Here is a 22,464-nt window from a genome sequence, read left to right on the forward strand (position 1 = left end):
GGTCTGCAGAGAGTAATTGTTTACTGCAGTGGCTGATGCTGTGGGAGCGTCCTTCGTCTGGTAAAGAGGTTCTGGCAAGCTACGCGAACGCCGAGTATGTGTCGAATTCAGTTATGGCGAGGTCTTCTTGATTGCGGAGGTTAAGATGTTTTCTTGTGATGAACCTACAATAGAGGTCCTCGTACACTGGCGAACTCTACATTTGGCACCACGTTTCATGTTCAGCACAGAGGCAAGACACCGTATCACTCAATTCCAATCCTCGTAGTTTGCCTCTAATGATCTTTTTGACATGGTGTGGCATGAGAGTATTCTGTCTGCATTAATGGGTATGCAATGTCCAGACTTATTGTATAGGACGATACAGAGTTATTTGTATTGTAGGAAAATTATACTGAAAGCTAAGCATCTACAGTTTAATAGGAATCTTTCGAGAAGGTGTCCTCAGGGGTCTGTATTGGGCCTACTTTTTTGGAACTTAGTACTTAATTTATGGCTAGAACAATCAATTGAAAATCTGCATAAGATTGCTTATGCAGATGATTTTGTTTTATGTGTTACTGGTAAATCCAGGGCTGTGCTTGAAATAAGAGTGGCCCAGGTATTAGAAAGTCTAGTGTCATGGGCTGATCTGCATAAACTATTGATATCTACAACTAAAACTGTTATGATGCTTCTTAAGGGGAAACTAAATTATGCGCGACCGCCAAAAGCTTTAATTAAGGGGAGGCAGATTCCCCTAGTATCTGAGGTGAAATATCTAGGTATAAGAATTGATGATAGACTATCGTTTTCCCCACATTTAAATTACTTACACGAAAAAATTAAAAAATTTAGTGCAGCAATAATTCGGTTAACTAGGTCAGTTTGGGGGTTAGTAGTAGTAGTAGTAGTAGTGGCACCTGATGCAAGAAAGCAAGTGTAGGAGCTTATGCAGCATCAGCCAAAAAAAAAAAAAAAAAATCACACCATACCCTCCAATTGCCTGTCCAGTTCCTCCTTAAATTTATTTAACCTATCAACTTCCACAACGACAGATGGAAATTTGTTCCAGCAATTAACCACCCGCTGGCTAAAGGCAAATTTCCGCACATCTATTCTACATCTATCCTTTCTTAATTTGAACTTATGTCCCCGTAGGTTCGTATTCTGAACAAGTGGGAGGATCCCATCAGAATTCAGCGTGCTCAACCCATTCAAGGCCTTATAGACCTCAATCAGATCACCGCGCAGGTGCCTAGTCTCCAGCCACTGCAATTTGCAGAACTTAAGCCTCTCTTGGTAAGAGGATCCCTTCATTCCCCTCACCAATCGTGTTGCTCTTCTCTGTACACGCTCAAGCAAATCTACATCCTTCCTAAAATGAGGCCTCCAGACCTGTACGCAGTACTCAAGGCGTGGCCTGACCATTGCCTTATACAGAGGGACAATCACCTCCTTTTCCCTGCTAGCAAAATTCCTATATATCATTGACAAAACCCCATGACCTGCCCTAGCAGCCTGTCTACATTGCTCAGAAAACTTCATATCTGACTGCACAATTACTCCCAGGTCTTTTTCATTTTCTACCACCTTAAGTGTAGTACCACACAGTTGGTACGTTTCTCTGGGGTTACTTCTACCCATATGCAGTAGTTTGCATTTGTCAAGGTTAAACTTCAGTTGCCACTTCTTAGCCCATCTGCCCAAATTATCTAGATCCTGTTGCAGTAGCACACTGCCATTACTGTCATTAACAACCCTGCCAACCTTCGTGTCATCTGCAAACTTCGACATTAAGCCTGATATACCTTCATCAATATCATTGATAAATATACAAAACAACAGTGGACCCAACACCGAACCCTGTGGGACTCCACTAATAACATTAGTCCACGAAGAGCAGCACCCATTGATTACCACCCTCTGTCTTCTCCCACTTAACCATCCTTTTATCCATTGTAGCAACTTACCCTTAATACCATTCTGCTCCAATTTGTACAGTAGTCTTCCATGCGCAACAGTGTCAAAAGCTTTCCTGAAATCCAAGTATATGATATCAAAATTATTTTTTGCATCCAGTTCCTTTGTGACCACATCATAATAACCAATCAAATTTGTCAGACAAGACTTTCCCTTAACAAACCCATGCTGTGTCTGAATTATTGCTGCAGTCTTGTCTAGATGATCCTGCAATGCATCTTTAACCAGTGACTCCATTATTTTACCCGGAACAGAAGTTAAACTAACTGGTCTGTAATTATTCGTGTCACCCTTCGAACCTCCTTTGTGAATTGGGGATACATTTGCACATCTCCAGTCCGTGGGAACCTCCCCTGAATCCAAGGATGCTCTCATAATTATGGCTAAGGGTTTCCTTAGTTGCTTTGCCGTCTCCTTTAATATAACTGGATAGATCCCATCCGCCCCAGGTGCCTTTCTTATGTTTAACTTCAACAATTTCTCCTCCACTTTGCTCTCAGTTATTACAAAATCATTAAGCACACTGCTACAATTTGATAACCTTCTTCCATTTTCAAACTGTAATGATTCCTCACGTGTGAATGTAGATGCAAAATACTCATTCAGTTTGTTTGCTATCTGAGCAGGATCATCAACAGTCGAACCATCGATGTCAAGTGGACCAATCATATTCAGCCCCTTCCTTTTAGAGTTTATATAAGTAAAGAAATCCTTGCTGTTTTTCTTAGCATCTTTTGCCAAAGATTTCTCGTAATCCGCCTTTGCCTGCCGAACCTCCTTTGTGACCTGATTACAGACTAGCTTATATCTGCTACAGGCTTCTGCGTCGCCTGATAATTTATATGCATCCCATGCATTTTTCTTCTCTGTCACGAGTCTCATTAGTTCATTTGATAACCATTTAGGCCTAAACCTTGAACAATATTTCTTCATCGGTATGAAAAGTCTAGTAGCTTCCACGATTAATTCCTTGAATGCTTCCCACTTAGAATTTACTGTTTGTAACATCGTCAGTCGATCCCACTGTACAGAATTTAAAAACTGTCTGAGACCACTGTACTCCCTTTTACGGAAGCAAAAACCCTTTCCTTTACCCCTGACGGTAGTTACCTCTTTGAGTAAATCCCACTTCAGCACACTGTGATCACTGCCACCTAGTGGTTCCTTTATCTGCAAATTCTTAATACACGAATGATCACTGCTGATAACCAGATCAAGAGGGTTGAAAAGGAAAGTTTTAAATTTATACTACAAGGCAGTCTTCTGTATCAGCATGGTACTTCAGAGTTACTAACGTTAAATTTATACAGAAATTGTTATCGATTCAGCGCTCAATGCTTTATGTTATTTCTAATTTGTGCAGAACAGTCTCAACGAATGCTATGCAGGTTTTGGCCGGGCATTTGCCTCTAGACTTGTACATTGTGTATCGGGCCATTTGTTATTACTTAAAAAAAGGCATAGTGGTTTCTTTCATGAATATTACATCTGATGTCACTATAGAGATAGCTAAAGCTAAGAAAAATGTTCTAACACAGTTGATTGGTATGTGGCAACAGAGATGGGATCTTAGTGTAACTCGGGAGGTGACTAGATTGTTTATTCCAACAGTTAAATTTACTTATGATAGTAACAACAAATGGTTTTTTCCTTCTATGGTAACATCGTTTATTTTAACTGGCCATGGGTCATTAAATTTTAAACTGCATTACTTTGGTCTGGTCAGCTCTCCTTTATGCACTTGCGGTCAACCTGAGATTTGGAATCATTTATTTTATGATTGTAGTTTGTATGTTCAACTTAGAGAAAGGCTAAAAGTGGAGATTGGTAATTTAGTTAGAAGCTGTGAAAGTGATCTTTTTGCTAATCAGGATAAATTTCAAGCACTGCAAGAGTTCTATGTAACTCTTTTTCAACGGAGAAGACATTGGAATAATCTAATGATTACTAATTAAGATTTGGTTATATACATTTTGATTATTTATTTATTTTTAGTTTGTTTATATTATGTGTGTGTATATATGTATTTTATTTTTATTTTATTTTATTTATTTATTTATTTTTTTTTTTTTTTGCTTGCTCTCAGGTGTGGGCAGCCTGGGAGCGGGATTGCTGGCACCCACCGGTATAGCACTACTTCCGGTGGGTGCGGGATTTTTGTGCATGAGGCACTTAAAATAAAGACGTGGCCCAGCACTAAGTGAATATGGGCGACCATTAGGGTCTCTTCGCCACCGGGGAACGGCTGTGCAGGTGACAGCTTCTCCCTGATGGCGAAGAGACCTTCCATACAGGTCTATTTTGCAGAGGTTTTGCACAAAGTCAACTTTATCAGGTGGAGATAGACGGAAGTCTAGGTGCCACCTTAGACATAATAATAATAATAATAATAATAATAATAATAATAATAATAATAATAATAATAATAATAATAATAATCCTGTGTTCCGTAATCATGTAGGTGGTGTAGAGTCCTGGTGAGAGCCATGGTAGATAATTCGGATATACCAGCCATATGTTGTGTAGAAATCCTATTATTGCACCTTTGCCGGAGGTCTCCAGCGGCCTGTCATGTTTGTTGGAGGTAAGCGGAGAGACGATTCCTTTTTCACAGGTATTATTATTATTATTATTTTAGGGTTGCCCGTAATTAAATACATTAACCCGTATTTGTGTCTGTAAATTGCGTATGTTCTATGGTTGATTTGCCTGTTTTGCTGGACGAAAAAACCCCAGTTACTGGGTAGAAAAATCTTGCTATCTGTGCCTGAGACCAACTAACTCAGCCACGGAGTGAAAAAAGCCCATTAAAGTTCCTCGCGTCATCGACGGGATTCGAACCCAGGCCTTTTCCACCCGGTATGGGGAGGACGGTGACGATACCACTGTGCTACCCGCTCAGACTTTCTCACAGGTAATGATTCTCTGCAATGCCCACAGTGCAAGTCTCCTCTGACAATAAAACATATACTTATTGAGTGTACTTTGTACATCACTGGCCGCCGAGTCTCATTTAACTCTCTTCCAAATCTTAAAGAACCCCTGACACTCGGTTCGGTGTTGGGTCCTCTGTTGTTTTGTACATTTATCAATGATATTGATGAAAGTATATCAGGCTTAGTGTCGAAGTTTGCAGATGAAACAAAGGTTGGCAGAGTTGTTAATGACAGTAATGGCAGTGTGCTACTGAAACAGGATCCAGATAATTTGGGCAGATGGGTTAAGAAGTGGCAACTGAAGTTTAACCTTGACAAATGCAAAGTACTGCATATGCGTAGAAGTAACTCCATCTGTGTGGTACTACACTTAAGATGGTAGAAAATGAAAAAGACCTGGGAGTAATTGTGCAGTCAGATATGAAGTTTTCTGAGCAATGCAGACAGGCTGCCAGTGCTGGTCATGGGGTTTTGTCAATGATATATAGGAATTTTGCTAGCAGGGAAAAGGAGATGATTGTCCCTCTGTATAAGGTAATGGTCAGGCCACGCCTTGAGTACTGGGTACAGGTCTGGAGGCCTCATTTTAGGAAGGATGTAGATATGCTTGAGCGTGTACAGAGAAGGGCAACAAGATTGGTGAGGGGAATGAAGGGATCCTCTTACCAAGAGATGCTTAAGTTCTGCAAATTGCAGTGGCCGGAGACTAGGCACCTGCGCGGTGACCTGATTTATGTGTATAAGGCCTTGAATGGGTTGCGCACGCTGAATTCTGATGGGATCCTTGAACTTCTTCAGATTACGAACCTACGGGGACATAAATTCAAATTAAGAAAAGAGAGATGTAGAATAGATTTGCAGAAATTTGCCTTTAGCCAGCGGGTGGTTAATTGGTGGAACACACTTCCATCTGTCGTTGTGGAAGTTGATAGGTTAAATAAATTTAAGGAAGAACTGGACAGGCATTTGAAGGGAATGGTGTGATTTTTTTTTTTTTTGGCTGATGCTGCATAAGCTGATACACTTGCGTTCTTGTATCACATGCCACTACTGTTACTACTACTACTCTACCACATCATAGGTAGCGATGCTGATGAGTTGGAATTTTTCCACTTTATTAAACTGATAAAATTTTATAACCTTTTTGACTGATGTCAAACAGTTACAATTCATATATAACATTCATAACGTTGATTAGTGTGATATGGCCTAAGTCGCCCTTACACCAAAAAACAAAAACAATTATGTGTACACAGGGGCATTCCTAGGGTACGTGGCACCTTGGCGCCATCTGAAATTTGGATCCTTACTTTAAAATTTTCTTCATACGTGTATGTCTGTTTTACGTTTTCGGGCGCCCCTTGAATGCTGGCGCCCAGGTTCAGTGCACCCCTTCACCCTCGGGTTGGCGCGCCCCTGTGTGTACATCTCGGGAATTTTGTGCTAACCAAATCATAGTCAGTTATATATACTTCATTTTTATTACATGCATCAATAATTTTTGCCATCCTATTAGTTGAATTATATTCTAAATGTATGTTTCTTTATACTTTACTGTAAGCACCTATAGTTGTTTCATTAGTTGTCTCGGGGGAAGCTCAGCATTGTCAGTATAGTTCTGTACAGTATACTGTAGATGGTACATCTCGACATTTATTATTATTATTATTATTATTATTATTATTAGCCATATGGTGCAAGGAAGCCTGAGGCTTATGCTGCACCAGCCAAAAAAAAATTTGAGTTACCCTGAGAAAGAGAGAGCAAGAGTCAGAAGTAGAAGGGAATCACCAAGAAAAAGAAGAATGATGATATCAAGAAGAATGATGTCAAATTCCTAGGAGTAATCCTTGATGCCAACCTCACCTATAAAAAACAAATCCAAGCTCAGTATTCCAAAGCCCTGAGAGCGTTCTGGGGAATGAAAATTGATCTGTGCAAAACGCACAATAAGAAAATAATCAAGAAGTACCTCGCAACTTACTTCTGTAGTGTACTCTTCTATGCCGTAGAAGTTTGGTCGGCGGCACCACCCACCAGCCTCAGGAAACTATTGGGCCTCGAATTCTGGGTGCTAAAGTGGGCCAACTTGTGGTCGCACCAGATCTACACATCTAAATCTACTCCCTGCTGCAACCTGCAATATACGCCCATAGTCCACAGATCCCATGTGCTAAAAATAAAGTCATTCCTTCATCTATGCTCAACTAAGCAGGATCACATCAACATCTGGAACACGGTTGGTTGGCGCGTGCCAGGCAGACATCTCCGTAGTACTCCCTCCTTATGCTCAAGGCTCCAGCGGTTACAGAATTTCAAGAGACACTTCCCTAATGTGACTCTGGACACTCTGAACTCGCTCAACATTGACATCGACCTGTGGACGATAGACAAAGGCATATCGCGATGGCATCTTGTCCCATCTTGCTGTTTGTAAAGGACATTTATGTAAGTGCCGATCTTAGTTAGTTAACCGATGTCATTTCATGTTCTGCTCAACTTGTAGTCCTTTTTCGCTGTAATTACTACTTCATTTTTACATTTCGATTATCATATTTGCTTTGATCTATTAATTATTATTTAGTTATTATTATTATTTTATTTTACTTATTTATTTTATTATTATTTTTTTATATAAATCAAAATCACTTGTATAAACAACAAATTGTAAGATTCCTCTGGCTTTCTGTGTAAGGAATCACTATTGTATAAAATTTATGATTTAGTGTCCTATAAAAGAATCTTCTTATTATTATTATATCCAGCTCAGGACCCTGGCTACGCTTGCCCGACACTTTGTCCAGAATTCCTCTTGGGCAAACCTGCACCCACTGGCCTGTTTGTATTTGTTGCCTCTCTGTACTGTAGGAACTCGTGACCAAGAACTACTAAACGGAATTTATTATTGTAGATAATCAGAATTTCTGACATGGCGGCTGTACTTCATTTAGTGTTTTTTTTATTCACTAGTATTTTTCTCCGACCGATTTTACAATTTATTTTTAGCTGTTTTAACTGTGAGTGTATATAAAGGTGTCGTCAGGTGGCATCATTTACTATTTCTTTAAAGAAATGTAGTGTTAATAATGGCTGGAAACGTGTATAAGTTTTTGGTAACTGTGAGTTTGATTTCTCTTATTCACGCTGCATATTCTGCTGCTCAACACCGTTCATACCTGAGGCTAACAGAACAAGAGTTTACTCACTTACCTTTCGATATTGTAGTTCAAGCTCTTTTTAGTTTGTTTGGTACTATTTATGGTGTAATGTATGTGGCTGGAGATTTTAAGGAAATTCGAGCCACAGTAGAGTTGGAAAACATGTCTTTTGAAACTTTAGGAAATAGGCCCTGTTTTTATATGTTCAACCATCGTGGACAGGTGTTTTCAAAAGACTATATGTAATAGAGTTGTGTTCACAGTCTACTGATAATGAGGTAAGTATTGTATAATTTAATACAGCTGCACACCCAAAAATATTGTTTGGGGGATGTAGTGCGTGCGTAACGTGCCATGATAGCTTTTATAAACTTCAACAAACACGATGTACAGTTATAAAACAAAATGTTCTTTGCAGGATTTCAATGAGAAAATAAATAAATAAAAATATTTACCCAGTCGTGTTTAATGTAAATTTTCATTCTGCATTTCTGTCTCCACTCCTGTAAAAAAAAAAAAAAAAATCGTTGCCGGTTTATGGTTTACATATGTACACACTGAAAAATCGAAATGTTTTTGTTGCCGGAAGTTTGTAAAGAGAATCAATGAGTAAGCCGCATTAGCAAAGGCACATGATGCAAGAAAGCAAGCTTATATAGCATCAGCCAAAAAAAAAAAAAAAAAAAAAAACACCCTTCTCATTTCACCCATCCAATCGCTCGAAATGTTTGTCTAGTTCTGCCTTGAATCTATTTAAGCTATCAACTTCTACAACGACAGTTGTTGTAGAAGTTGATAGCTTAATTATTGGATATTTTCTTTTGTGAAATTATGTGGATATATAATTAATATTGTAGTGTCCTATAAATTTTGTGCAATGCAAATATTGCTATAGTTGCTCAGAATAGTGTAGGGTTATTGTAACTAGTGCAGTAACATTACTGTATTTGTAATTGCTGGAACGGGTACAGAGAAGGGCAACAAGATTAGTAAATGGGGTAAAGATTCAATATCGGGTACGGCCACCAAAAATGGCGGCGATGAGAGGAAGGGGTAAAGCAGTGATTGACGGGTTGTGACTCCACCCACTCACTGCGTTCCTCCTCCTCTCCTCGCCCGGCGGATGCAAAGTGACACGCAGATGGCACGTAGCACAGCAACAAATGTGGCGGCTGAAAACAAAGAATAAACCCGATAATCAGAAAAATACAAATACCAAAATACACGTTTCTACGGTTTCGCGAAATGTCACGTGACATTTGAATAAGTCTGATTGAGCTAAAAAGAAGATGAAAAAGGAAAGGGGAAAAGGTAATTTAAACCGAAATTTCGCTAAAAGGAAAGGCAAATAAACTGAACAATTTAAAAAACTAACCCTTTTCTCGACCGCAGGTAATACAGCACAACGTAAAATTCGACCGGGAATTGCAAAAAAGACTATTTCACAAACATCAATTAACCACGAAGAAACACCACGAAATTGAAAATTGCGCAATAAAAATTGGTTAAACCCAGAACAAAAAATTAGAATTTTATTTTGTAGTTCGCCTTTACTACCTTTAAAAAACTAACCCTTTAAACTAAAATTAAAAAACTAACCCTTTTCTCGACCGCAGGTAATACAGCACAACGTAAAATTCGACCGGGAATTGCAAAAAAGACTATTTCGCAAACATCAATTAACCACGAAATTGAAAATTGCGCAATAAAAATAGGTTAAACACAGAACAAAAAAATTAGAATACATACCGAAAACAAAGGAATACGGCAGAAGCACTTAGGAATTACTAATCAGTGATTAGTAATGAGAAGGCTCAGAAGAGGAGGAAAGTGGCCATGTCACTTTCATCAGTCGACATTTAAAAATTAATTTAATTTTTTTTTTTCTGGGGGCTCTGCCCCCAGACCCCCGTTTGACCGGATTTTCGGGTCGCTCTCACGCTACTTTTATTTTTTATTGCACATTGAAATTCGGATAAGTGATTTTTTTAAATTACGAATGTAATTAGGAATTACTAATCAGCCAATGAGAAGGCTCAGAAGAGGAGGAAAGTGGCCACGTCACTTTCCTCAGTCGACATTCCGAAATTACTTTATTTTTCAGAAAAAAAATTAATTTAATTTTTTTTTTTCTGGGGGCTCTGCCCCCAGACCCCCGTCTATGTGGGGGCTCCTGCCCCCACACCCCCGGATTTTTTAACTTTACCTTTAATTTACGAATGAAATTAAGACGGATTATTATACCGCAACCACGTGACATCAAAACACGTGCGGCACAAGATGACACACACAACTAACACGGCGCGGCACAAGGTGACACGCACTGCGTGTCAGTGTGATCGTCTAGACGTAATTGACTCCGCCCACTGGGTGGAGCCGGCTGCCTTCATTCACTTCATTCTCATTGGCTGTACCCGCTACTGAATCTTGACCGTAAATGGAACAAAGGGTTGCTCTTACGAAGAAAGGCTTAAGTTTTGCAAATTACAGAGTCTGGAGACTAGGCACCGGCGAGGTGATCTGATAGAGGTGTATAAGGCTTTGAATGGTTTGAGCATGCTCAATGCCAATGGGATTCTTCATCTTTCTCAGAATAATCACCTCAGAGGGCATAAATTCAAATTGAGGAAGGACGGATGTCGGATAGATGTGCGGAAATTTGCCTTTGGCCAGCGGGTGGTTGGTTGGTGGAACCGACTTCCATCACTTGTTGTTGAAGTTGATAGCCTAAACAAATTTAAAGCTCAACTGGACAGGTATTTCGAACGAACGGAGGGGTGAAATGGGAGAGGGTTTTTTTTTTTTTTTTTTTTGGCTGATGCTGAATAAGCTTGCTTTCTTGCATCATATGCCTCTACTAATGCTAATGCTAATTAGCATTCACGTTTAGTGCTGTAAGGATAATTCCCTTTTTTCTGATTTTTTTTCAGTTTTTTTCCAGTGCATTGAAGATGCCTTGGCTTGGTGGGGCAGTCCTGTGAATCAAGATCTTAATGCATACAGTGTCTGTGTGGTATGTATGCACACCCAACTGTAGGTGGAGACAGTGGCATACTGTGGCCATAATGCCGATGCACCTAATAAATCCACAAACAAACAGCCATAGGCAGTACCTTTGTATCTGCCAGGTGCTGAGAGAGCAAGAAAATTAAACACTAGTTTAATAAAATATATTAGTGTTTTGCTGGACGAATTTGAGAGCTTCGAGAAAAAGGTTGTTACTCTCGAAGGAATTAAATCATTTGACTCATCAAGCACTCAGCTATCCACCTTAATTCTAGAGTCTACTCTTATGCATGTGATTGCATAGCAGGATCACCGTGAGCAGAATGTGCTGGGCATACAAGAGGTAGTTATTCTTGGTGACTATTGTCTGAAGAGTGGAGAATATTTTATACGATAAGGGTAGATGGAATAGGACCAGAATGCCTGCTGGTGTAAAAGTTGTGATATTGTAGAATGGTTATCTTTTAAGGACAAAAGCTGATATTGTTGTAGTTGTTGGTACTAATGATGTTAAATATAGATATTCCAGGGCCTTTAGTGTCCTGAATCAGCCATGCTGGCTCAATTCAACCCCACCAATATTTCAGGAATTGTGCTCCATCTGTTCCATCCACATAGCTGAAAATCCTAATGGTGTAAAATGTTTTCTGACTTCTCCAGAGAAAATTTACAGAAATTTTTGTTAATTAGGGAAAAACTCACGATGAATTTAAATTGATTATATGCACATGTTGATTAACTTATGGCATATAAAGTTATTGAAACCATGCTTTCTTCCAACCCTTAACTCTCTCTTTGTCTGTGTGCACATCACATTTCATGTGGCGAGTGTGCACCTGTTACTGACAGGTTGACCTCAAACAAGTTTGTTGAAGCATGCAATTTTTAAATTTGTGTATGCTTGCCGACAAGTCTAAAGGGAATTTTAATATTTAAAAATTAAAGTATTTGAATTTTTGAAATGTTTAAAATTAAGTAAAAATATGTTTTTATGTAAAACGTGGATTTTTCATAGTTATGTTCAGAAAAGATTGAGAATATAGGTGGCATCAAAAAAATTAGCAATTTAAATTATATTTGTGGTAATACTCCAGAACGGTGTATCCCCTCCAACATGGCAGAAAGCAAAACAGTGAGAAAGCAGTGATTGACAAGTTGGCTCCGTCCACTCACTGTATTCCCCTTCTCCTTGACGTCACACATGGATGTTACATGACACAAATCATTATGTTGTAGCTGAAAATTCACAAAAACAAACAGAAAAATAAAACCATTCCACACACACTAATGACGAAAGCTTTTTCCCATTCCACAAAATGCTTAAATAAATACATTTTGAAATAAAATATTTTGTAATGGTGAGTTGCTTTTGTAAAACATTTGGTAATGGCGAGTTGCTTTTGCAACTCACCATTACCAAATGATGACACGTGTTTACAATGGAATTATTCTTTTTACATGTACAAAATGGCCAAAAAAAATGCTTTTTTTGTGAAACTCCAAAATCTGATGACCCCTCCTTACTCCTTAAATCGCTTCTCTTGTTCATTCCGTCCCGAATTACTGCCGTAACATAACCCAACCCATACAAATAAAAATCACTCCGAACAAGTTAAACTTTTTTCATCTTTTACATAGTCTTCTACAGTTCCAAACAACAAGACTGCCACCAGTAAAATGATAATATCGCATTTACCGCTACAATTCCAAACAACCTCGTATTCTTGTATGACATCCACCTGTCAATCACAGCAGTCAGGGGGAGGTGCCTTCACCTGTCAATCACCACCCCCTTCCTCGCTTTCATCGAAGTACCCACTGGTGTACACTACACTGGAGTTCAGCCATATTTGCTGATGTTTCAAATGTTTGCACACACAAAGGAACTTCAAATTTTCCTACAACTAGTTATTGGATTGAATATGTGGTCATGTTCAGAAAAAAACTGGAAGTTTATGGAATTTGTCCACAACATAAAGGACAGGAGGGAGTTTATGATGAGACCCTTGTTAATCAGTTTGACCCAGGAGTGATTGTACAAGGCTTATAGGATAGAATTTTTCTCATCTTGGCCAGTGTTTGTTAAAAGATAGGACTGTTTTTACAGAGATGGGACACACTTAAAATGAAAGGGTGCAAATATTTGCCGGTGCTATCAAGGCAGTGTTAGGTGGATTGGAAACTGTTAGTTTGATGGGGAAGCAAAGATTACTAGTTTAAATGCAGCTGCAAGCAGAGCTGAAATTGATTTTTGCTTCTATTTTAATGTCCTGGCCTGAAAAACAAAGAGGAGGCACTACATATGATTCCATATCTGATTAGTAATTATATTAATTATATAAAAATTGCTAAAAACTCAAATAGGCACCCATTTACTTGCTCATATATTTACTTATTATATACTTTATTTACTCCTCCTGGTAGAAGAGTAAATAAATTATAATTGGAAGTATTTGCAAAGTTATCAAATTCTGATAGTTATCAACAGAAAATGGTTCAACACTGGTATTTTGGATATAGAATTTGAATGTAGTGATTTGCCTTGCCACCTTTTTTCACTTTCTTATTCCAAAGGTGTTTTTCTTTCTGCTTGGAAATTTGCTCATATCCAGTCAGTTCCTAAAAAGGGTGACAAATCCCTCCCATCAAATTATCGTCCCATTGCAATTACTTCTGCTCTTTCTAAAGTAATGGAGAAATCAGTTAACTGCCAACTCTTAAACTACCTAGAAACCTTCTAGGTAGTTTAAGGATTGCCAGTATGGATTCCATCAGTGTTGATCCACTGGTGATATTCTGGCTTATGTTACCCATTTATGGACAAATTCAATGGAAAAGTTCGGTGAAACAGAAGCATTTGCTCTTGACATCTCAAAGGCTTTTGATCGTGTTGGGCATAAAGGCCTCTTAAACAAGCTTCCATCTTATGGTTTGCCAACTGTTTTTTGTAATTGGTTATCCAGTTTTTATCTCTGATCGCTCTCTGAGGGTGATGGTAGATGGCTCTGTCTTCTAACTTTTCCACTATTGCTGGTGTCCCCCAAGTTTCAGTTCTTTCCCCCACTCTTTTCCTCTTGTATATTAATGACCTTCTTCCATTGACTGGAAATCCTATCCATAGTTTTGCCAATGATAGCACATTGCATTCCACTTTTCATTTTGAGAAACCTTGCCCTGCTCAATCAGCTTCAACTTCTCGAATATCCGCTACCAATTCCTTAAATGCCGATCTCCAGGTAATTCTCCAGTGGGGCAAAGACAACTTAGTTGATTTCAATCCTTCTAAAACTCAGTCCAGTCTTATATCTTGCAGAAAAGGATTCTTCTGCTCCTAAGCTTATGTTTGCTGACACTCCAATTTCTAGGCAAAATGATATAGTACTAATCACAAATCACGGAATATTGTTTCCACATCTGGGGGCCGGTGCCTCAAAACTTCTCTCAAGCTTCTAGATTCCATTCAGAAGAGGGCAGTTAGGTTAATTAATGACTCATCCTTAGTCTCTCCACTCGCTGTCTCATAGACGTACTTTCTGCTGTATGCCTTTTCTACAGATGCTTACATGGGCTCTGTTCTTCTGAATTGGCTTCTATAATTCCCGCTCTCTCTCTCTTTCAAAACAGTCTGAACACATGCCGCCCCCAGCCAACATCCATTTACTGTCCAACTTCAAACTCACAGAACCAACTTTTCAACTTCCTCCTTTATTCATTCAACTGCCCTTTTCTTGAACAACCTTCCTTCATATGTATTTCCTGAAAATTACAGTCTACAGAAGTTCATCTAATGTCAAGAAATATTTTCTTTCATCTTCTCAACCTCCAACCCAAGCACGGTACTAAGTACTATAGGTTCTAATAACTCTTGTGTTTGGGGTTTTCATAAAAAAAAATTGGACAACAACGTAACCAGGTGTGTCCGATGCACAGTGTTATTTAGCACTGCTGTGATGTTGCAGCAGCATATCTGAATGTGACATCGTGAACAAAGGGTATCCCACAAATTTGCCCCACACCATTACGGGAACTGTTAGTAGTATACCAAGAATACAGTAGCCCTTACTCTTGATACACAATTAGATGTTTGGGATTATTTTGTTGTGTTGTGTTTATCTCCATATGTGCACTCTTTCATCTGCTACATCTTTTCATCTTTTCATCTGAAAAGTTTAAATCATGATTCATTTGACTGTATGACTTTTCAGTTTGCTTGATTCTATCCTTTCTGTTCCTTGCACCAGTGCACCCATATTTTCTGGTTAGTGTTCAAAACCACTGGCTTCTACAAAGGTCTCCTACTCCTTTAGTGCATTTTTTTTGTTAGGTTCTTTTTATTGTACTCATACTGATCCCTTGTGGTGTTTCTCCTTTAAATGTAAAGAGTAATTGTTCCATCATTTGCTGATGATTACACTTAATAATCTGTACCAGATGGTGAGCATTTTGCTCTGTCACTTTACTTTTAAACTGCAATTGTCTGTTTATAGATGTTTTACAGGTGTTTTTCTGTTCATTAAAGATTTGAATGGCCCTGGTCTTTTGAACTCTCAAGTGCAGCCACCCATTCTGCTGAATGTGCACTGCCAGTTATATTTCTTCGAAAGTCTGAACTCATTTTGGCACTAATCAGATAAATAAATTTTCTGTTTATACTCCGGGACGACCGAGTCAGAGGAGTTCACAAGATAGATAGAATACAAGAAACAGCACCGTATTCAGTAGTCACGGGCTTGAACCCCAGTCACTCAAGGCACGTGTACTTATGCATCCGCGCACCTGACCGCTAGGCTACGGCGGCCTCTCTGTTCACAGTTGCACACCATGTGACCACTCCAATTTATGTATTTTTTCATGTTGTTGCATATAACCCAAGTCTTCATGGTCTTAGTAAAATGGTTAAGCAGTGCAGTTAAGAGTACATTCACACAAAACTTACTGCAGTTTCAAGTTTATTGCAGTTTTATTTGGGTTCCACCTTTTCATTGTAGTGGATGCATCCCAAAAAAGTTTTTGAAAGTTTTCCTGAATGGAGAAATTACATAGGTTTCCAGATAATGACAACAAAGTATTTAAATATTTGGAAGCCTTTGCATCAATATAAGAAAATCTCACCTCTTTTAGCACCAAAACTGCTGCTCAAAAATCCACTACGTTCTTATTTCTCTTTCAAATCCTTGAATAGAATCCATTTGTGTGCATTTAATGTCATGAAATGTACACTAGGGATTTGATGAATAAATATAGGACTATGTTGGAAAAATGCTGAGAGTTAGGTCAGAATGTATATTTGTGCCATAATCCGCAGTATACTGAAATCCTTGTGGATTAATGCAAGACCTGAAGAATTCTGCAAGGGGAAATTTTTATCAGCATGCCTCACATTTGTAGGCAGAAAGAATATATTTTTCAGAGACAATACATTTGAACAAAAGAGGTGCAAGGGTTTTTGCAATCAATGATTGTTCAGTGAAACTGCTAGTTAGGGGGAGACAGGGGTAATATAGATATATGTTTATTTGATGATATGGGTTAAGAGCACTTGAACACATTGGAGGTTCTTGTTTGTTGCTGCTACTACAGCCAGTAAGTATACTGAAAGCCTTGTGGATTAATGCAAGACCTGAAGAATTCTGCAAGGGGAAATTTTTATCAGCATGCCTCACATTTGTAGGCAGAAAGAATATATTTTTCAGAGACAATACATTTGAACAAAAGAGGTGCAAGGGTTTTTGCAATCAATGATTGTTCAGTGAAACTGCTAGTTAGGGGGAGACAGGGGTAATATAGATATATGTTTATTTGATGATATGGGTTAAGAGCACTTGAACACATTGGAGGTTCTTGTTTGTTGCTGCTACTACAGCCAGTATTAGCAAGTTTTCTGAGTATAGGATAGTGATGTTTCAAATGAGCAGGGAGCTAATGCTATGGGAAACAAACTTAAATAAGTTCAAGGAGTGTGTCAGATTAGTAAATTATAGAACTGTGTGTACAGTAATAACGACAGAAGTGAATCCGAACTCATGGTTAGGACAACTTATGATAATTATAAAATTAGTAATTTTATTTTATGTTATGTTTTTGGTACTGCAGCAAAAACCTATGGCATCCTTGCACTATATGGCTAATACTGATACAGTATTTATAACTGACTTTCTGAAAATAAGCATGCACACAATTTTTCCATCTCTCTTCCCAAATTGTTTTCTTATGTTGCTTTTCAACAACACAGCTAGTATTTCTTTTTCAAAACTTCGTCACCGCCTAGGCAAAAGTTGTGGTTATTTGTTAAAACTGTAGGATATCAATCCTACATTGGTATAATATGAATCACATGCATATTATATGTTTATATTTATTTTTTTGACCATTTATGTCTTCTGTAATAATCAGATTTCTTATTGATTTCAATGTCATTATTTTGTCTATATACAAATCTGTTTTTACTTTCAGAAATATGGATTACTTCTGGGACAGTTCATTATATTAAAATTCCCCTGAAGCAGACAAACAATTGAGTTAAAATATTACATTTGCCAATTTCTGAAGAAAATAGTTGCATTGGAAATGATAAATGCATTTGTGATCAGAAGAGACTATTTATGATCATTAAAGGAATGACTTTCCAATTTCATTATATAAAGCTTTAAAGAGTCTTATAATAATGGAGAATTTAAGTCAAGTTGTAGCCACTTTTCCTCATGGTGAGCTTGAATATGATCAGGATGTCACATTTAGTTGCAGATCACCAGATAGTCTGTTTAATCTTTCACTGCAATTTTTATCAAGGAATATTCATAAAATAGTATCACTTGTTGACTTTCCAGAAATAGTTGGGAAGCAATTGTTTGATGCAGCAGTGAAAAATGGGACTTTTCTTTTGCCATACCAAGAAGTCATTACCAAAATTTCAGAAATATTTGTTGAGGCTTACAGAAGTACACTTCTATCCTCACTTTGTATTAATAGTCAGCTGTTGTTAATTAATGAATTCTTTGATCCGTTAATGAAATTGTCTTCCTGTATTTCGGCACTTGATTTGAGTTATTGTTACCTTGGAGATAACCATGATATGATTACTTGTATTAGTGAATTGAAGTAGTAAGTTTTTAAATTAGCACATTTTATTAATTTATTTTATGAACTTTAATTTATATTCATATTAATTATTATAAATAGTATGAACTACATCCATTTGTTATCCTATAATACAGTAAAAGTCTGATAACCCAAAATCTGTGGGACTGTGACAATGTTGGATTATCAGATATACTGGATTATTGGACATTTATCTATGAAGTCTTCAAAGAACACAATACAATTTTTGGCATATCTGTAAGCTATTTATTTTGTAAAGTACAAAGAAAACGAAATAACCTTCACTTTTTTTTTTTTTTCCTGTAATGTCATACATAGTAGAAGAACCAACGTTTTAATTCTGCCATGAAAACTGATTTTTAGCAGTTGTATACAGTATTTTGGTCTCATTGGAAAACTAACTTTCCATTGCAGCTTTTTTGTTGAAACTAATCAAATTCACACTGTGATATGACTGGATAGTCTGTTGATCAAACTTTGGGAAAATTAAAAGCTTTAAAATTTCTTTATGCGAATAACTTTTATCCTATGTGCTAAATTTGATGATAAGTGATACATTAATTTAATTAAAAACAAAAAGAAAATGTTCTTGTTTATACTCCGGCATGACAACCAGGTCAGTGGAGTTTACAATAAATCATTAATGGAAATGTTAATTGTATTTAGCAGTCATAGCCTTGAAATCTGGTACACTCAAAGAGCACGTGCTACTACACTCTCGCTCCTGACCACTTGACTAGTTTGTCGAAGCAACACAAACAAATAAAATAAACATAAAAGATGAAAAGTTAGAGTCACTTCTAGAGTTATGCACATAATGAACATTGCAAATGCAAACATTGCTCCATATAATATATAGTATAGTGTTTGGCATAAATGAACAATCTTCAAATATTTATTAATCTGTTTTTCTCCTGGTTAGTCAGTACAAATAGATGAAAGTTGTGGCAACAGTGTACGTAAGAATAGCAGGAACAAGAAACTTTATGGTTTCCCCATCCCTGATTATACTGGTATTCACTTAAAAGAAATAAATTCTGCCTTTAAATGCAAATAAGTTAACTTTTACAATTTTTTGAACAAAATGAAAAAAAATTCTTTCTAAAGCAAAATATACAGTAAAACTTTCTCTATATTTACTAGATATAATAAATACGGTGGATTCCAGTGATTTGGGCCAGCCGTTAATCGGGGCAGCCGCTTATTTGGGGCAAATTTAAAAAAACAGAACCCAATCGAGAAAATAGCCAGGGTTTACTTCGCTTAATTGGGACAACGTGCTGTTTAATCGGGGCAGGAGACCACAGTACTGCAGATTACCCTAAGATTGTCTGCGACCATACCACATGGTTCAGTCGGATTTCTGGAGGTCACAACCATAAAACAAAAACAATTAGCAGTCACCTGTTTATTGGGTTTTTCTGTTAGTGCAATCTATCATAAACAGATAGTAAACTCGATCTTATTGAATTTGCAGTAATACCGACAGCTGGAATTCTGTGGATTATTATGGTGAAATGTGTTTACACTTCCATGAAATCTTCAATCATATAAAAAAATTAATTTTCAGAATCTTGTCTTCATTCCTATTTTTAAAGCTTCGTAGCTTGTTACTCAGTTCTCACTTGCACGTACGTGTTACTTGCAATTTTTGTCTGCCGTGTTCTTTGTTATTGATTGCCTCTCTTTTTACTGTTTTAAATTTTAACTCCCACCCACAAATGTCAGTGTACATATTACGGTACGTATTAATTATTCCGATTATCATGTATATAGTTGTACACAGATAGTTGGAAACAAAGGTATAATGCGAGTAGGAGTAATCTACAGACCAGATGATTGTGAAGATTATGGCAAAAGCCTCTACATGCCTTATTATGGGTGATTTCAATTTGCCTCTAATTGATTGGAGTAAATGGGAAGGAAACTCGACATGGGGAACAATTTTTAAATCAACTAGATGACTGTTATTTGTATCAACATGTCAGGGAAAGTACTAGAGAAAAGAATATCCTAGACCTCATCATCACACATGAATCAGATGACATAACAGGGCTGACAGTAGAGGAACCAGTAGCAGGAAGTGATCACGGAGTTCTACGGTGGATGATGACGAGAGAGAAGTAGCAGAAGTAAAAGGCAAAGGAATGGGTTTTAATTTCAGAAAAGGAAATTACAATGCCTTAAGGTACTACATGACCTCTATTAATTGGGTAGATATTGTGCAGAAAATAAATACATTTGAACTGTGGTACGCTTTTAAAACATTAATCACAGATGCCTTGAATGCGTATATACCATTAAAAAAGTACTCCACGAGGAGGGTTCCAAGTTGGATGAATAGTGAAGTTGCCACATTACTTGAGCAGAAAAAGGTGGCATGGAAAGGTTACAGAGCAATAAAAAGTACTGAAGCCTATAACAGCTACAAGGTGGTGTGTAATAGAGCCACAGAAAAGGTTTGACAGGCAAAGGCAGTTTATGAGAAATCACTAGCAAACAGAGCAAAGAGGGGGGATAAAGAATTCTTCACATTTATAAATGCCAAGAAGAACAGGACAAACCAGATCGGACCTTTACGTAAGGGAAAGGGGATAGTATTAAATACACCAGCTGCCGTTGCAGATGAACTGAACAGTTATTTTGCATCGATATTTACAAATGAAAAGCCTTTTGTGGCAATGGGAAATTGTGGGAGCGAAGTTAAAAAATATGTAATTAATGATATTGAAATTTCACAAGATTATTTAATGAAAAAACTTTCGAGCCTAAAGACCAGTAAGGCTCCTGGAGTTGATGGAATATACCCTATAATCTTAAGGGAGGCAGCAAGCGAGTGCATTGAACCATTGAGGCTAATTATGCGAGCATCACTAGACTCTGGGGAGATTCTCTTGGATTGGAAAAGTGCAAATGTACCTCACATACATAAGGGTGGCTCTAAAAGTGAAGTTGGAAATTATCGACCTGTCAGTCTGACTTCAGTAGTAGGGAAAATCATGGAGGCAATGATCAAGGGTGGAATTCAGGATCATTTGGATCGAATTGAAATTCTCAAGGATACTCAGCATGGTTTTGTAAAGGGAAAATCATGTTTAACAAATCTGGTTCGCTATTTCGAAAGGGTCACTCACGGGCTGGATTTAGGGAATAATTTCGACATTGTTTATTTAGATTTCAGCAAAGCTTTTGACTCAGTCCCACATGAGCGGTTGCTTTATAAGCTGGAACAGGTTGGAATCACTGAAAATCCTTAGATGGATTTTCCCAGTGATTGCTTTCCACTTGCTTTCTCATAGACGCACTGTTTCTGCTGCATGCCTCTTCTACAGATACTTCCATGGGCACTGTTCTTCTGAATTGTCTTCTATAATTCCCACTCTCTCTTTCAAAACAGTACGAACACGTGCCGCCACCAGCCAACATCCATTTACTGTCCAACTTCAAATTCACAGAACGAACTTTTCATCTTCCTCGTTTATTCATTCAACTGCCGTTTTCTGGAACAACCTTCCTTCATACGTATTTCCTGAAAATTACAATCTACAGAAGTTCAAGTCCAATGTCAACAAATATCTTCTTTCGTCTTCTCAACCTCCAACCCAAGCACGGTACTAAGTACTATAGGTTCTAATACCTCTCGTGTTTGGGGTTCACAAAAAAAAAAAAAAAAGATGGATAGAAGGATGGCTTCAGGGCAGGAGGCAGAGGGTTGTGATAAATGGCTATTCCTCAGATCGGGTTGATGTAAGAAGTGGGGTTCCACAAGGATCAGTATTAGGACCACTATTGTTTTTAATAACGACATTGATGAAGGGATATTGGGCGTGATGTCTAAATTTGCAGATGATGTTAAAATTGGTAGAGTAGTTAATGATCACTGTCAAGGTGAGCTTCTTCAGAGAGACCTAGATAGACTTCAGGAATGGTCAGAAAAATGGCAGCTATGCTTTAATGCAACAAAGTGTAAGGTATTACACCTGGGAAACAGTAATCCCAAAATAACTTATTCACTTGGTGGAGTTCAACTAAACCCAGTACTGGAGGAAAGGGACTTGGGTGTTACGATACGGTCAGACATGAAATTCTCTGAGCATTGTAAACAGGTTGCAAGGAAGGCCCATGGTGTCCTATCGATGATCTATCGAACTTTTGCAAGTAGAGATAGGGACGTGATAATCCCATTATATAAGGCTTATGTTAGACCACACTTGGAATACTGTGTTCAAGTATGGAGACCGCACCTAAAGCAAGACATTGAGCTTCTTGAAAGGGTGCAAAGACAGGTAACTCGCCTGGTGAGA

General features: G+C 37.8%; 2 protein-coding genes across 2 annotated transcripts in view; both read left to right on the forward strand.

Annotated features, from left to right (window-relative positions):
• The first annotated feature begins 7,983 nt into the window (after nt 1-7,983).
• On the forward strand, nt 7,984-17,622 carry EMC5 (ER membrane protein complex subunit 5). Its single transcript, XM_090386706.1, has 2 exons — nt 7,984-8,334; nt 17,516-17,622. Exon 1 carries the CDS (start codon nt 7,985-7,987, stop codon nt 8,300-8,302), a length of 318 nt encoding a protein of 105 aa, XP_090242832.1. The 5' UTR covers nt 7,984; the 3' UTR covers nt 8,303-8,334; nt 17,516-17,622.
• Nucleotides 17,623-17,708: 86 nt separating this feature from the next.
• Nucleotides 17,709-22,464, forward strand: part of LOC150077546 (leucine-rich repeat-containing protein 42-like) — a 106,764-nt gene continuing 102,008 nt past the window's right edge. The window contains exon 1 of the mRNA XM_090385938.1: nt 17,709-18,163. Within this exon, the coding sequence (XP_090242064.1) occupies nt 17,727-18,163 (437 nt within the window). The 5' untranslated portion in view covers nt 17,709-17,726. The remainder of the gene's footprint in view (nt 18,164-22,464) is intronic.

Source organism: Mastigoproctus giganteus, chromosome 12 (genome assembly GCF_048544385.1).
Source record: "Mastigoproctus giganteus isolate SK-2022 chromosome 12, ASM4854438v1, whole genome shotgun sequence".
NCBI lineage: Eukaryota > Metazoa > Arthropoda > Arachnida > Uropygi > Thelyphonidae > Mastigoproctus > Mastigoproctus giganteus.

Coding starts and splice junctions, on each gene's coding strand:
- EMC5 (XM_090386706.1), top strand. CDS start 7,985: ATGGCTGGAAACGTGTATAAGTTTTTGGTAACTGTGAGTTTGATTTCT.